The following is a 15,414-nucleotide window of genomic DNA, read 5'->3' on the forward strand; positions in this document are numbered from 1 at the left end:
ATTAAGGGTCGCCTCCACAGAAATCAGGCGTTCCCTAGAAGCTCGGGAAGGATATTGTGTATATTGGTGTTTAGCGGCGGCCAATTCTTTTTCTAGCCTAAGGATGCCCCGAGATAACCGGCGATTCCGCGCTATCACATATGCTATACAATCACCCCTGAGCACTACCTTAGCTGTGCTCCAAAACAACGTTGGATCATTACAGTGTTGACCATTAAAGGTCAAAAAATCTTCCCATTTAGTTGTTAAAAAAGATTTAAAATGGTCATCTGAATACAAATAACTAGGGAAGCGCCAGCGTACGGGTCCCCGAATGCCAAAGCCCAGGTTCACGTCAATCCAGATCATTGCGTGATCAGAAATGACTGCAGGACCTATAATCGCCGCATCCACATTGTGAAATGCCCTACGTGTAGTAAGAATGTAATCTATTCAAGATTGAGTGTTATGCGCCCTGGAGCGATGAGTGTAATCAAGTTTATCAAGTTTATTAACAGAATTTGATTTATCGCCTATTGAAATCACTAAGCGATGTACATTACAATATATAGTAAGGTAAAAGAGGTTCACAAATTAACAATAAACATTTGACTAAAACAAACAAGTAGTTGGGATGGAAAAATTAAAAAATTAAAAGTTACATTTTTCGTTTAAAATAGAAAAGTGGGAAAAAACAATAGGTAAGGGTACATAAAAATCTCAGCTATTAAAAAAAACATAATCTGCTTTAAACATTGAAGGCATCTCTAAATAGATAAGATTTTAAAGATTTTTTAAATATTAAAACATCTTTTTCATCACGAATATATTGGGGAAGGGCATTCCACCATAGGGGACCTGTCACTGAAAAAATATCTGCCCTTCTAGTACCAATAATCTTCAAGGAAGGAACTGAGAGAAGATTTTGGTTAGAGGAACGAAGTGAACGTTGAGTATTATAGGGTATCAAGAGTCTAGATATAAATTGGGGTAAGAGCCTCCAGGGGTCAACCAGATCCAAAGTGGCACAGAGGTAGGGTATGCCTCTAGTTTGGGAGGAGCTCACGCTTTGTCCCGGCCCAGAGCGGTCATATGTCGGGTCTAGAACTTGATTAAAATCTCCGGCTAAATAGACCGGATCGGTAATGCGTTCTAAAAGCAATGCCGTGATACCCTCAAAGAAGGCGTGGTCGTAAGTATTAGGAGCATAGATATTCAAAAGGTAGAAAGAGTATGTTTCTACCGTCATCTGTAACAATACATATCTACCCTGTGTGTCAGCGTCAATCACTCTCGCTATATATGGTAAAGACTTACGAATCAATATCGCCACCCCCGCTCGCTTTTGTGGAGAGGAGGCTGCATATACTGCGTCCACCCAGGACCTCCTCAACTTCCGATGCTCTAGGTCTGTCAAGCAGGTTTCTTGTAGACAGGCTATATCTACTTTATTACGTTTTAACTGTGTTAAAATTTTGGTACGTTTAACAGGTGAGGTAATGCCAGACACATTCCATGAGGCAATTCTCAGAGTATTAGCTATGCAGTGTAAGGGGGGCTAATAACAACAAATACTGTAAAGTTTGAGTAGAGAAACCGCCCCAGGTTCCCAGCCATACCCAGGGCAGCCAGAAAGCACTCAGGACCCGCCCGAGTGCCCTCAATAGAGTAAGTGTGATATCTGGCAAGAATAATCTGCTCTCTCTGTCATCTCTATATTACATCTATAGCAATAGAATAGCAAAGGACTCCCCCCCCTTTCGATCCCCTCCCCCCTCCCTTCCCTGCCTATCCCCCTGTCGCATGGTTTGGAAATCACAACTAGGGGACCACCCTTGGGTGGTCCCAGAGATGTGAAAGATCACAAATCAATGCCACTCCAGGTCCCGAGTCCATTAGCGCAAAAATAACCAGTATACAGTGTTAGCCCAGTTCTAGGAAAACTGAGAGAAGATAACTTATCCACAACATACTATCCCATGAACAGTCAGAACAGAACAGATGTATAAACAGCAACTCGAATCATGTTGACTAGCTAAAGTGTCCATAGAATTTAGCCCTCTCCATCAGGTCAAATCAGACTGGGTAAGCACGTGGGTATTCACATAGAGCGCAGCTTCCACAGCTACGTCAAAAACATGCCATTGTCCCAGATGGTGAATTCGCAGGACGGCCGGGTACAAGAACAGGAAGCGTACTTTTTTCTCAGCCAAAGAGTTACATATCGGATAAAATTGCTTCCTGCGCTCTGTTAAGGCCGCTGAGTAATCCTGGAAGATGCGGACCTCCGATTCTTCAAATTGTAAGGTCTCCCGGAGTTGTTTATATTTGCGCAGGATTTCCACTTTATGGTTGAAATTCAATAGTTTGGCTATGATCATTCTAGGCCGGGCCTCTCGGGCCTGTTCCCTGCCCAGTCGGTGTGCCCTTTCAAGCCGGATAGGTCCCAGGCCCTCAGGTAGAGAAAAGGTGTTTGTGAGCCATACTTCCAAGGTTCGGAGTAGCTTTGGGCCCGCTACCGTTTCCAGGATACCCAGAAAGCGCAAATTGGACCTACGTGAATGATTTTCCAGGTCCTCCAAGCGCTCTGATTGCTTCTGGGTCAGGGTTTGTAGTTCCAGTAGAGTAGCTGCCTGGGTGGTCTGTGTATCTTCTATACCGGATACTCTGGTCTCTAGTACTGTAGTTCTGGCAGTCGTCTCTGTGAGTAGGTGTTCCATATTGAGAAGTTGTGCAGAAAGTTTATCAAGGCTGTGACTGCCTGTGTGAGTGCTGTCAGCGCCTCCGGCGCTAGCTGTTGGATCGCCGGCGCGTGGGTGCCCGGCGCCATTTTGTCCCCGCTGCACTGCTGGCGTTCGCGGTCCTTCTTGTGCAGGCGGGTTGACATCAGCGGCGCGGGAGAGGATAAAAATTTCTCCATGCAGCGGGGGCTTTCAACGCTGCAAGTCGCAGGTCTCCGGCGTCCACGAACCGCTGGCCGCAGGGCGAATTGGGACTCGGGGCCCGGGAGCTGAGGCAGCGTGCATCTGCCGTGGCTCAGTGCATCACGTGATCCTAATGGAAGAAATTAAAGAATTAGTTGAAACGGCATATAGTGCAGGTTATATTACCTTAAAAGAGAAGCAGTTTTTGATCAATGAACATCCTGTTACACCGACTATATACATATTGCCAAAAATCCACAAAACATTGGTAGACCCTCCAGGAAGGCCGATCATTTCAGCCAATGGATCCGTTTTAGAACCCCCTATCAGATTTCACAGACTTTTTTCTTCGACCCCATGTACCTTTCATACCCTCATACATTCGTGATTCAGCTCGCATGATTAACATTTTGGACAACTTTGATGGAGACCTTGAAGAAGTCATTCTTGCAACACTTGATATTGAATCATTATATACTAACATTCCTCAAATGGAGGCAATAAGCATTATTGAAAAAACATTGGCTAACAGAAACACTACCGAATGCATACCAAATAGATTTATTATAACCGCTGCAACTATGGCACTCACAAAATTATTTCTGTTTTTTAGGCCAATTCTATTTACAAATCAAGGGGACAGCCATGGGAGCCTCTATGGCTCCCGATATTGCTAATCTATATGTGGCAGATTTTGAAGAAAAATTCCTTACTGCACATGAATATCAAAATGAGGTTAGACTTTATAAAAGATACATAGATGATATTTTCATCCTATGGAAAGGGAATATCCCCAAACTTCATTTATTTCTAGAATGGTTAAATACATGTGATCGCAACTTGAAGTTTAAAATGGAATTCCATGAACACCATATAGCATTTTTGGACATCATGATTTCAAAAACACGTTATGGTTTTCAAACCTCCATATACAAAAAACCCACAAACAGAAACAACTATTTACATTATTCAAGTTTTCACCAACGTACTTTGAAAAAAAATCTTCCATATAGTCAATTTCTTAGACTCAAAAGGTTATGTACAACACAGAATGAATTTGAGAGACAAGCTCCGTATATGGCTTATAGATTTGTTCAAAGAGACTATCCTCTAACTGAAGTCTCCCAGTGCTATCAATGATCCCAGTTACAACATCGAGAAGATTTACTTCAGACAGGAAATAAAATACGTAAGGCACCTGATTTTACCTGCGTTTTGAAGCACTCACATCTCTCTGGAGAAGTGATACACATCATCAAAGCCCACTGGCAGATCCTAGAATTACACCAGTGCTTCAGAGGCAAGACACCTATAATTGCTTTATCACCTAGTTCCAACCTAAAGACAAACTAGTACCCTCCGCACTTCCTACAGCGATGACAGTTCAGAATCATCACACAGGACACCAACCATGTACATCATGTTCAGTATGCAAGCATTCTTTGCAAGCCACATCCTTTAAACATCCACGCACTGGAAAGATGTATCATAGCAATTGCAACACCCAGCATGTCATTTACATTATTATTTGTCTGTGCAAACTCCTTTATGTTATATAATTATATAATGTAGAAAAGTATTTCATGCACGATTTTTTGAGCAGTGCTATGGTTATTACCTGTCTTCAGAATCAAGTTCCTTTTTCTGGCGGGGTCTCCTGAAGCAGACACCGAAACGGGGCCGCGTCGGGACCCCACAAAGCTTTTGCTATTTGAATCAAGTCAAGCTCTTAAGCTAAGTTGAAAGTATTAGTGGCAACCTGAATTGCAAGAAAGTTTCTTTTGACCTATTTGCATACAGTAGTTTCAATTAAGTAATCAAGTGTTACAAACTTAGTTGATACACTTTTACACCTTTGAGCTGGTCTCGCTTTTAACATTGATTAAGCAATGATTGGAAGACAAACTCTTTTCCCAAGAGGGGGTAACCTCTCCCTCTTCAGAGTTTTATTTCTCTGAGCTAAGTTTTTGTATAGCGAGCCCTCCTCTTAGGCTGTGTATATTATTGAGTCAGTCTGTTTTTTTCTTATAGTTCAGTGCTTTTTCTGACTCTTAGCAATCTAGTCCCTGCTGAAGTTATAACTCCTTTATGTTGGCAAAACCAAGAGGAAGATCAAAACGAGAATTATTGAACATAGGAGCTGCATTTTAAGAGAGATTCTAACAGCACCCTTGGCCCAACATTGGAAAGAATATTGATGATCTACGCTTTATTGTCTTTTAAAACCTTCAAAAACAGCTGGAGAAGCGGTGATATCGATAATGTCTTGCTACATGCAGAACAGAGGACCATTTTTGAACTGGATACTATTACACCCGCAGGCCTAAATTTAGATATAGATTATTGTCCTTTTTTATGATTTTGATGTTACTTTATTCGCTGTATTATCACCATCATTTGTCAGTCATTGGTTTTATCATATTTTGTATGACATTTTAGCCGTTTCATAAGATATTATATGTACCTTTTCTATACATATTCCATATTTTAGTTCATATATTAGACCTTATGTTTAGTATCAAATGTCTATTTTTCATATAGCCTCATAATTATTGTAATTTTTTATCCATTAGCTATTGCATTATTATGTTCCTTTTATAGTTTTCATTGTGCGTTGTTTTGTATGCAATGATTATAGGCCACATCATAAGTCTTTTACAGTTTTATGTGAGCTTAACAGCACTATGGCATACATATATACAGACTCACTTGTCTTGTAGTCATCCCATAACAAGTAGAGGACCGGCATCATTTATCCACACCTAAAATTTTACTTAATATTTGTTCCAAGTTTACTATTCCTTCATACAGCCAATTATTTATTTTTTATCTTTCTTTGATTTTATTTCACATCCGGTTACAGTTTTCTCCAGTTTTTACAGTTTTATATCGTGTCGCTTTGGGGACACGCCCACATGTAGGCTGATTGGCTTACTCGCCCTTCAATCATTACAGCTTCCCACGAGTACATTTTTCCACATGCTGCAAGTATCTCTTTATGATCATTGCATCGTCTCTTTACGTTTCTAGTTTGTTCAAATTCACAGCATTTTTACAGTATTTTTTACTTTTGAGACGCTTTACAGCAGTTGGCGATTCTCGGCGAACTAGATATTTTGGTGAGCTGCAGTTTTTTATTGATTTGTTTTAACTGTCCATCCGATGGTGTCCTTTTGATATCACCTTTTGTTATGATAATGTATCTCTTTTTTGCTGTCGTATCATCCCCCTTTTTAGTTTTAAAGTTGCAGGCTAATCTCGATGCATTTCATATATAGATACGTTGGTAAGCTGCATTTTTAATTAGTTTTCATTTCATTTCATTTTCTGATGGCTGTCCTTTGAATTTAGCTTTCGTTATGATATTGCACCTATTTTGTTAATGTAACATGTGTTTCTGAGTTCTATCCGGCTGTTTCAAACCCCTTTTTTTAAATGGCTTCTTTAGTTTAAAAGTTGCACATTCCCTAGCAACAGTAGCAGATGAATCCAGAGACCAATGGGATAGCTCACATCTACCAGCAAGCGGAGATAGAGAAACTGATTAACAGGGGTCCTATTGGCTGGCACTCCTCCTGTTTATCCAGTATTCTCTATCTCCCAGCAGGAAAAGGTTGCTATTCAACTAGCTCCTGAATTTTGGTTGTGACTGGAACTTTATTTTCTCCTGTTGAGGTTTCTCTTCAGTGAGACTGCCATTCTGTTTCTCCTGTTGAGGTTTCTCTTCAGTGAGCTGGCAATGCTATTTCTCCTGTTGAGATTTTCTCTTCAGTGAGACAGGGGTGTCCGGCTGAACGGTGCCGGCTTTAGGGGTTATACCTGGGCCCCCCCAGGTCCCTGCCTCACCCTCCCTCCATTGCTAGAGGGTCTGACTGGTCTCAATTTTTTTCTTCTTTCCCTTCTCTGTAAAAAAAAAAAAAAAAAAAAGAGACCACAGTTGCTACATTCTGCCATGCTTTTGCTGCAAACTGGCTTCAACCGGCCCTAACAACAAGTTTGTGAGTATGTCTGGCTTTCACGGTTATTTGAACTTCAGGTTCTGTTTGGGAGTCTTAGTACTGTGGGTTCGGTCATCGTACATTTAAGGTATGGATATTTTATTGAGGCTAAGTTTTATGACTAGAAATCCGTGGAGGGAGCCGGGACTTCCCGCCCTTTGCATGTACGCACTTGGTTTCCTTGTTGGTTACAGCGCGGCAGTAGCGATGCGATTTCATGCTCGTACTTGTTCTCATTGTTGGGTTTCAGTGCAGCAGTAGTCCTGTTTATTCTGAGGCTCTCTTTCATCGGTGTTTGTCACGGCCATGTGCAGCTGATTGTGCAGGTGCCGGTTTATAGCAGCGCGCATGAGATGGGACATGTTTTTTCCGGCGCTGTGGGACGTTCTTCTGGTTATTCCCCGAGTCTGATTTTCTTTCTATGCAAGCCGCGGCAGGGTAAATTTTGCGGGGCTCGAATCCGGCTATGTTTCTAGGAGCGTTGATGCAGCGACCTCGTGTCAGCGAGAATCAGGCGTGCGCTTGGGTCTCCGGCGATGGCGGGAGAGCTGCAGTGTTCCAGTAGTTTGTTTCCAGCTGACTTTGGTCAGGGTATGCCGGGGCTTCTCTCCTTTCCGGTTCAGACAAGTTGTATGTGTTTCACCAGCTTTGGGACAAGCTTGGCCAGATTTATATGTCTATGTCTGTGTTCCTGCTGTACTCCCTTGAAGGAAGCTGCTTGTTTAATCGGACTCTGGGGTTAGCACTCAAGGGGTTTACCAGAGAATTACGCGCCCACTCATGCAATAAGGTATTGAAAGCCGTCTGGGCAGTATAGAAGTCATGCCGATGTTGTGTGGTGGGAGAACGAATAAACAACTGATGGCTGAGTTTAACCCTCTTTTCCAAATCCAAAATCTTAGAAGCTAAAATCTTACGCTTATGGGAGCTATATTCTATAATGGCCCCCCACAACACCGCCTTAGCTGTACTCCTAAAAAGGTCCCCATCCTCCACATGCTCCCCATTGAATGAAACAAAATCTCTCCAGGACTTGATCAGAAAGGAGGAAAAATCGGGGTCATGATAAAGAGCTGCAGGAAATCTCCATCTATATCTACCACCCCGATTCCCCCCCCCCCCAGCAGCAGGTCAAGCCATATCGGAGCATGGTCCGAAATAGCCAAGGCCCCAATAGACGCCCCAGAGACACAGTGAAAAGAAGAACGGGAAAGGAGAGTATAGTCAATCCTAGCAGATGTGTGATGTACCTTAGAAATATGAGTGTAATCATGGTCCCCAGGATGCAGAGTACGCCACACATCCACTAGATCCAGGGTCTGTATAAAAGACTGCAGTCCATTATCAGATCTAGGGGAAGTGCGTGTAGACCCCCCAGAACAATCCAGACTGGAGTCAAGTACAGAGTTAAAGTCCCCCAAAAGAACCAGGGGAGCAGAGAAATGAGATTGTAAAGGGAGAAGAGTACCCAAAGGCCTTTTGAAATAGGAACGCTGTGCCACATTAGGAGCATAAACAGAGGCTAGGAGTACCCGCTGTTGATGGAGCATACCCTGAACCAGCACATAGCGTCCCTCTGGGTCAGAAATGACCTTAGTCATAGTAAAAGGTACAGACTTATGAATAAGAAGAGCCACCCCTGCCTTAGCTTTGGATGAGGAGGCATGATAACACTGACCAACCCATGAACGCTTCAGTTTAGCATGCTCAAGTGCAGAGAGTTTCGTCTCCTGTAAACCAGCAATGTCTGCCTGATGACGGGCCAGACACTGAAGGATCTTTGCTCGTTTAACCGGGGAATTTATCCCGGAAACATTCGATGAGACACAGCGAAGTCCCCTCTTAGCTCTCATGGGCCCCTACGGAAAGGATTAGCAAGCAGAATAAACAAAAACTGCTGCCAGGGCGCCCAGCCCTCACCCCAGCAGACACACCACAAACACTCACTGAACCCAAGAATCAAACACATCCACATCCCCCCCCCACAGACCCCCACCCCCAACCTTCCCAACCTCCCCCCACCCATCCCCCCCCGAGTCAAATCATCATCCACTATACCAAACAGATCGAGGGTGCCCCCATGCCAATAGCACCCCCTCCCACCCACATGTGCAAACCCGGCATACCAGGAACCAAATAAAACAGAACAGTGAAAAAACCAGAAACAGAACAGCAAATATACAGGATAACAGTGGGCAGACCTATGTTCCATGTCCAGGAATACCCAGGCTAGGAAGGTGCCAGCCTCGTGTCCCCTACAAGTCTCCAGTCCCCCCCTATGCCACCCGTGGAACAGAAACTCCCAGGCAGTAGGAGGGCAAGATCCGGGAAAATGAAGAACACACAGGCACAGTCCGCCGGGCAATTCAGGCCACGCCATCCGGGGATGGGAACCACTGCAGCAATTGTGCCTGAGCCGCTTCACACGTGTCGAACACATGCGGCTGTCCCTGGTAAAGCACACGAAGCCTGGCCGGGAACTGTAGAGTAAAACGAACATCTCTGTCCATCAGCTTCTTGCAAACAGGAGAGAACCCTCTTCTGAGGGACGCCACCTTGACGGAGTAATCTTGGAAAACAAGGATCCTCTGATTCTGGAATGTAAGATCTTTCTTCTTGCGGTAGGATTTCATAATCTGGTCTTTGATGGCAAAGTTAAGCAGGCGCAGGTCGACTTTCAGCTTTCCCCTTCTTCTTAGTTTAAAGCCTGTTCTATTTCTCTCTTGACATTGTTTGCTAACAGCCTCGTTCCTGCCGTGCTCAGGTGTAGTCCATCCCTCCTGTTCTTCCTCCAGAAAGTTGTCCAGTTCCTCACAAAGTGAAATCCCTCTTCTTCGCACCATCTCTTCAACCATGCATTTATTGCTTGTAGCTCTGTCTGCCTCTTCACGTCTGCCCTCGATACTGGCAGAATCTCTGAGAATGCTATCTTCTGTGTCCTCAGCTTCAGTTTCCTTCCTAGGATCTTGAACTGTTTATTTAGCATGGTCCTACTGTAATTTCTCCTGTTGACATCATTTGTTCCAACGTGGATTATCACTGCTGTCTCTTCTGTTTCTGCGCCGTCCAGGATCCTCTCGATTCTGTCAGTGATGTCCTTCATTCTTGTCTCCCTACTACTTGATAGCGTCATCGCATGCCACTGCTAATTCCTAAGATAACAACATAAGAACATAAGAAGAGCCTTACTGGGTCAGACCAATGGTCCATCAAGTCCAGTAGCCCATTCTCACAATGGCCAATGCAAGTCACTAGTATCTCGCAAAAACTCAGAGTAGCAGCATTCCATGCTACTGATCCAGGGCAAGCAATAACTGACTATGGACTTTCTCCATTTTACTCCACTCAAGATTTTGTAGACTTCAATCATATCTCCCCTCAGCCTTCTCTTTTGCAAGCTGAAGAACCCTAACCTTTTTTGTCTTTCCTCCTATGAGAGGAGTTCCATCCCCTTTATCATCTTGGTCGCTCTTCTTTGAACCTTTTATAGTTGCACTATATCTTTCTTGAGGTAAGGAGACTAGAATTAAACACAATACTCCAGGTGATGTAACACCATAGAGCGATACAGAGGCATTATAACATTCTTAGTCTTGTTAACCATCCCTTTTTAATAATTCGCAGCACCATGTTTGCGTTTTTGGCCACCGCCACACATTGGGCGGAAGGTTTCATTGTATTAGCTACAATGACACCGAGATCCTTTTCTTGGGCACTAATTCCCAAGGTGAACCCTAGCATCCGGCAACTGTGATTCGGATTATTCTTCCCAATGTGCCTCACTTTGCATTTATCCACATTAAATTTCATCTGCTACTTGGATGCCCAGTTTTCCAATATCCTAAGGTCCACCTGCAATTTTTCACAATCCGCATGCGTTTTAACAACTTTGAACAGTTTAGTGTCATCTGCAAATTTAATCACCTCACTCGTCATTCCAATTTCCAGATCATTTATAAATAAGTTAAATAGCACCGGTCCTAGTACAGACCCCTGAGGAACTCCACTGTTTACTCTCTTCCATTGAGAAAAATGACCATTTAATCCTCCTATCTTCTGTTTTCAGTCCGATAACCAATTCCTAATCTACAACTGAGCTTTCCCACCTATCCCATGACTCTAATTTTCTCAGGAGCCTCTTGTGAGGATCTTTATCAAAAGCTTTCTGAAAATCTAGATACATTACTGTCCCAAGGCTTTTAACCCCTTCATGTCTTTGTTACCATTTGTCAACTGAAATATTATCAGCTTAAAAATCCAAAAATTCAAGAAAAGGATGTCCAAATAAATCACAAAATTACAACACCCTCCAAAAGCACAGGACTATAAATCACCTCTCATCCAAAAAGGAGAAAAGACCTCAGTGTCCAATAGGGGCTCTATAGGCTACCCACATAGACAAGCTAGTTTCAAACAGAATTTGATACTAGCAGACACATCCTCGGTCAAAAACTCCCAAACTGTGAAATTCTATTTTATCTTTATTATCTTCTTTTTTCTTATAATTTTCAAAAACCTTTTTTCTTCTTATTTTCAAAAACAGTCTCTTTCACTTATCAGTATAATTTGTAATATTTTCAAAAATTTTCAATAGAAGTCACTTATCTGAATGTTGTTCAAGTGTAGTCCTGGGGTTTAGAAAGCAGGAAAAACTGCTCTGTGGAGAAAAAGCTGAAAGTCATCCAAGCTAATCCAACAGGGCTCCCTGTTTCGCTCTGGTCTGGTAGCCAAGAAGTAGACTGTGGCTTCTTAATTCCTTGGGCTGGCAATCTGTAACTTGCAACCGGCTTACTGGCTCTAGTTTGCTGGGTTGGGAGCTGGTATGTACTCTGAGGCTGGTGCTCCCACTGCAACAGATATGGAAAAATTAAAGTTCCTCGGGTGTCTCTCCGTGACACTTGTCAAAAGCTTTCTGAAAGTCCGGATACACTTTATTCATGTTTATTCACTCCTTTAAATGATGTAGCAGATTGGTAAAAGCAAGACTCCTTAGCCAAATACATGTTAACTCTGTCCTGGTAACCATGCGTTCAGTAATTTTTCTTGTTGGTTTTAGTGTACCTGAAGTTTTAAGTTTATTAAAATTTAATATACTGTGTATAAATTATCTAAGCAGTGTGCATGATTATAAAACTAAAATTAGAAAATTAAAAGGTGATCACAATAACTGAGACAGGCTGACGCGTATATAGGAAAAAAGGGGAGAGAAGTACAATATTCAATAGGAAAGAGAGACATCAAAAGGGAAACACAAAGGGAGGGTATTAAAACCCTGTCAGATAGTAAAGGCATAAAATGATATTAGCAGTTAAAAGCATTCTTGAACAGAAATGTTTTTAAGTTTGAAGAAGATTTTATTATGATTGTAATGCATGCTAAGACATTGACAGAACCTTCATGTTCCATGCTAACAGACAACAAGGGAAACTACATAAATAAAACCAGACAGACCTACAACGCATTCCGAAAATCACTCAATACCACTCTGAGCGACAAATTCATCACCTAAACAGACCGACCTTTGATCTCCCCCTACAAACCCGAAGCAATCTCTCAGGCAATCCCAATCCCCTCCCCTCATAACCCCTCTTACTTTCCCTCCCTTTCAGCCCTTTCTTCTGAAATATTCCCCTCACACATTTGTAATTCGCTGAATGTCCAGCCTTCTTTCGATGTGAACCGCCTAGAAGTCGTCTGACTATGGCGGTTTAGAAAAATAAAGTTATTATTATTATTGATTTTCATATTATCATGAAGTTATAATGTACTTATTTTAGTTTATATTGTGTTTTTTTAATTCATTAGTTTCAATGCTTCAATTAGTTACATAGAATTTTATTATGTATGATATTATTATATTATATGCTGAGTACCTATTGTGTAAACCGCTATGAACTGCTGGTTAGGCGGTATAAAAAAGAAATTATTATTTTAATTCATACAAACTGATTTTATACTTATGTAGTTCAAATGTTAATGTATGTTAATCAATTTTGCATGCATTAAATATTTTAAGGCAAAATAATAACCCAAATGCATGCTAATAATTGTACATCCCTAATGACCACATGCATATCTTTTTCAAAGGAGATCTTTAAAGGTTTGGGAGGGGTGGAGAATGGTATGTTCAGGAACTGTCTTGATTTTATATGAAGGCATTTATCTCTGGCCTGGGTTTTCTTGTGTTTAATTATAACTTCAGTTTGCCTGTACTATTTCCACAGGAAGTGAGAATACGTTGATCGCTCTCAACCATGTCGCATGAGAAAAGTTTCCTGGTGTCTGGGGAACCTTATCTCACCCCAGATGCTCCATACCCAACAGTGCAAGGTAAGCCAGCCATTTCTCCAGCCTATGGACAGCCACCGTACCCAGCAGTTGCACCCTATGGACAGCCACCGTACCCAGCAGCTGCACCTTATGGACAGCCGCCGTACCCAGCAGCTGCACCCTATGGACAGCCGCCATACCCAGGAACCTCGCCTGGCAGCCAGCAACCATACTTCCAGGGACCTTATCCCCAACCACCATACATGCAGCCCCCCTACACTCAGCCACAGCCAGGGTTTCCAGATCATGCTAGTAAGTGACGTGCTCTGTTTTTCTCTGTATACTTTGTGTTGATTGAATTGAGATATATTGTATATTGTGGAGGTGCATTTTTACATAAGAGAGGTAGGTGTGCTACTGTTAATTTGACTTTGAGTAGAAAAATCAGAAACAACTATTTGCATGAAAGTGAAGGGATAATATATTTAAAGCTGCAATGAATCATCATATTTAAATTAAAAAATCACAAAAATCAAATATGTTAATTACATATAACATGGAAACAAGCAATGACACATAGCCACGTTTCAGCAGTAAATGCCTGCATCATCATTTAAAAAAACCCCCACCCATTTCAGTTTGTGAAATGAAAAATGAATCCATTGCATTGTACAAGTACCAGTCATATCATTTCAGTTCTTCTTTGGTTGTTAAACAGTTTGGGTGTTTAACAACCAAAGAACAGTCCTTCCAACCTATAATGAGTATAGGATATAGAGAAACTAGAGGTTACATAGGTGTAGGAATCTCCATACTTTCTCCAAATATATTTTTAAAAAATTGTGACGACTCAAGAGGAGAAGATAAAAACACAAACTCAAATAGCGTTCAAACAGGTCTAATTTATTCTGTTTGAACGCCGTTTGTCTCTTCTGTTGTGGGTTTGCTTTCTTTTGATCTGTGGTGGATTTTGTCTTCCGCTCTGTTTCTGCTCAAGAGGAGAAACCTCATACGGTAAAGGAGACAAAAGGCATCCAAATCTTGAAAAGATAAAACTAAGTCCAGAATTTGTTAAGGACAAGAGCAAAACAGTGGGAGTCATAAACACGATTAATATAAAGAAAAATATAAAACGTGAGAAACCTGCAGGGAAAAGAGCCATTAGCAAAAAAAACCCATCTTCCTTAGCATCCTGACTAGAATAGACCAGTTCAGAACCTGTGGGTTATGTCCATTGACCAGCAGATGGAGATAGAGAAAAAAAAAGTCGTTATTTGTGATTTGCCCCTTAAGGGCATCGTGCAGCCTTAGAACACTCAGTATTTTTCTTTCTCCAGTGGATGGACAACAGGCTAATTATGCAGATCCTGTCCATTTGGAATTGATCCTGATTCAGTTGATTGCTGAGGGTCTCTTCTAAACTTGGGTTCCACAAGTCTCATGTATTTTAATGACTGCATTATGTCTAAAACTGGGATATAATTCAGAGGTGTGTGAGCTCCCCACATCCCTCCCCCCACCTCCACTTGCCTTTCTTATTTACAATTTACTGAGCATCACTTCCAGGGCTGTGGAGTTGAAATTGGAAGCAATTTTGGATGGAGTTGGAGCTGGTAAAATTATACTGACTCCAGCTGGTAAATTGATCATGATATAATTAAATATTTTTGTTCTTTGTTCAAGTAAAGGGGTGGAATTTGAAATACCACTTTTTCTTTGTGGTTCACACCAGTGTTTCTCAACTTCTTCAAGCCAAGTACCAACTAAGTCTAACAAATATGAACCAAGTACCACTGACTTCCCAAGCTCCACCCTAGACTCATCCAAGCTCTGCCCCTGATCCCGCCCCCATAATAATAGTACTAATTCTAATGCAATATCTTCCATTCATTTTTCATATACACACAATATAATTCTAATACCAATACATAATGGTAACCACAAAAATAAACTACACAAAACACACTGTACGCAGATAAATTTTGATTATAGTTTATTAATTTATAGTCCGCTTTTTACAAAGCGGATCACAAAATCACATATGTAATATACTTAACAAACATCCATACCAAATCAGACAACAAAACATACATCCTCCTCCACTACATATTTTTAAGCACGCTTTTAACTGAGTTGTCTGTATTCTATACAATCAGGATACTTTACAGCGGACTAATAATGTTTTTAATGTGAAAATTAAGCAGGTAACTTTCTCCTATCCTATTGTTTCATTACCTTTGCCC

The 15,414-nt window shown here is 41.6% G+C and overlaps 1 protein-coding gene across 3 annotated transcripts in view; it reads left to right on the forward strand.

Moving 5' to 3' along the window:
• GRINA (glutamate ionotropic receptor NMDA type subunit associated protein 1) overlaps positions 1-15,414 on the forward strand; it is a 160,816-nt gene that overhangs the window by 40,014 nt on the left and 105,388 nt on the right. For all 3 annotated transcript variants that reach the window (XM_033933235.1, XM_033933233.1, XM_033933236.1), the window contains exon 2: positions 13,126-13,483. In XM_033933235.1, the coding sequence (XP_033789126.1) occupies positions 13,156-13,483 (328 nt within the window). In that variant the 5' untranslated portion in view covers positions 13,126-13,155. The remainder of the gene's footprint in view (positions 1-13,125; positions 13,484-15,414) is intronic.

The sequence above is a fragment of the Geotrypetes seraphini genome, chromosome 2 (assembly GCF_902459505.1).
Source record: "Geotrypetes seraphini chromosome 2, aGeoSer1.1, whole genome shotgun sequence".
In the NCBI taxonomy this organism is placed as follows: Eukaryota; Metazoa; Chordata; class Amphibia; order Gymnophiona; family Dermophiidae; genus Geotrypetes; species Geotrypetes seraphini.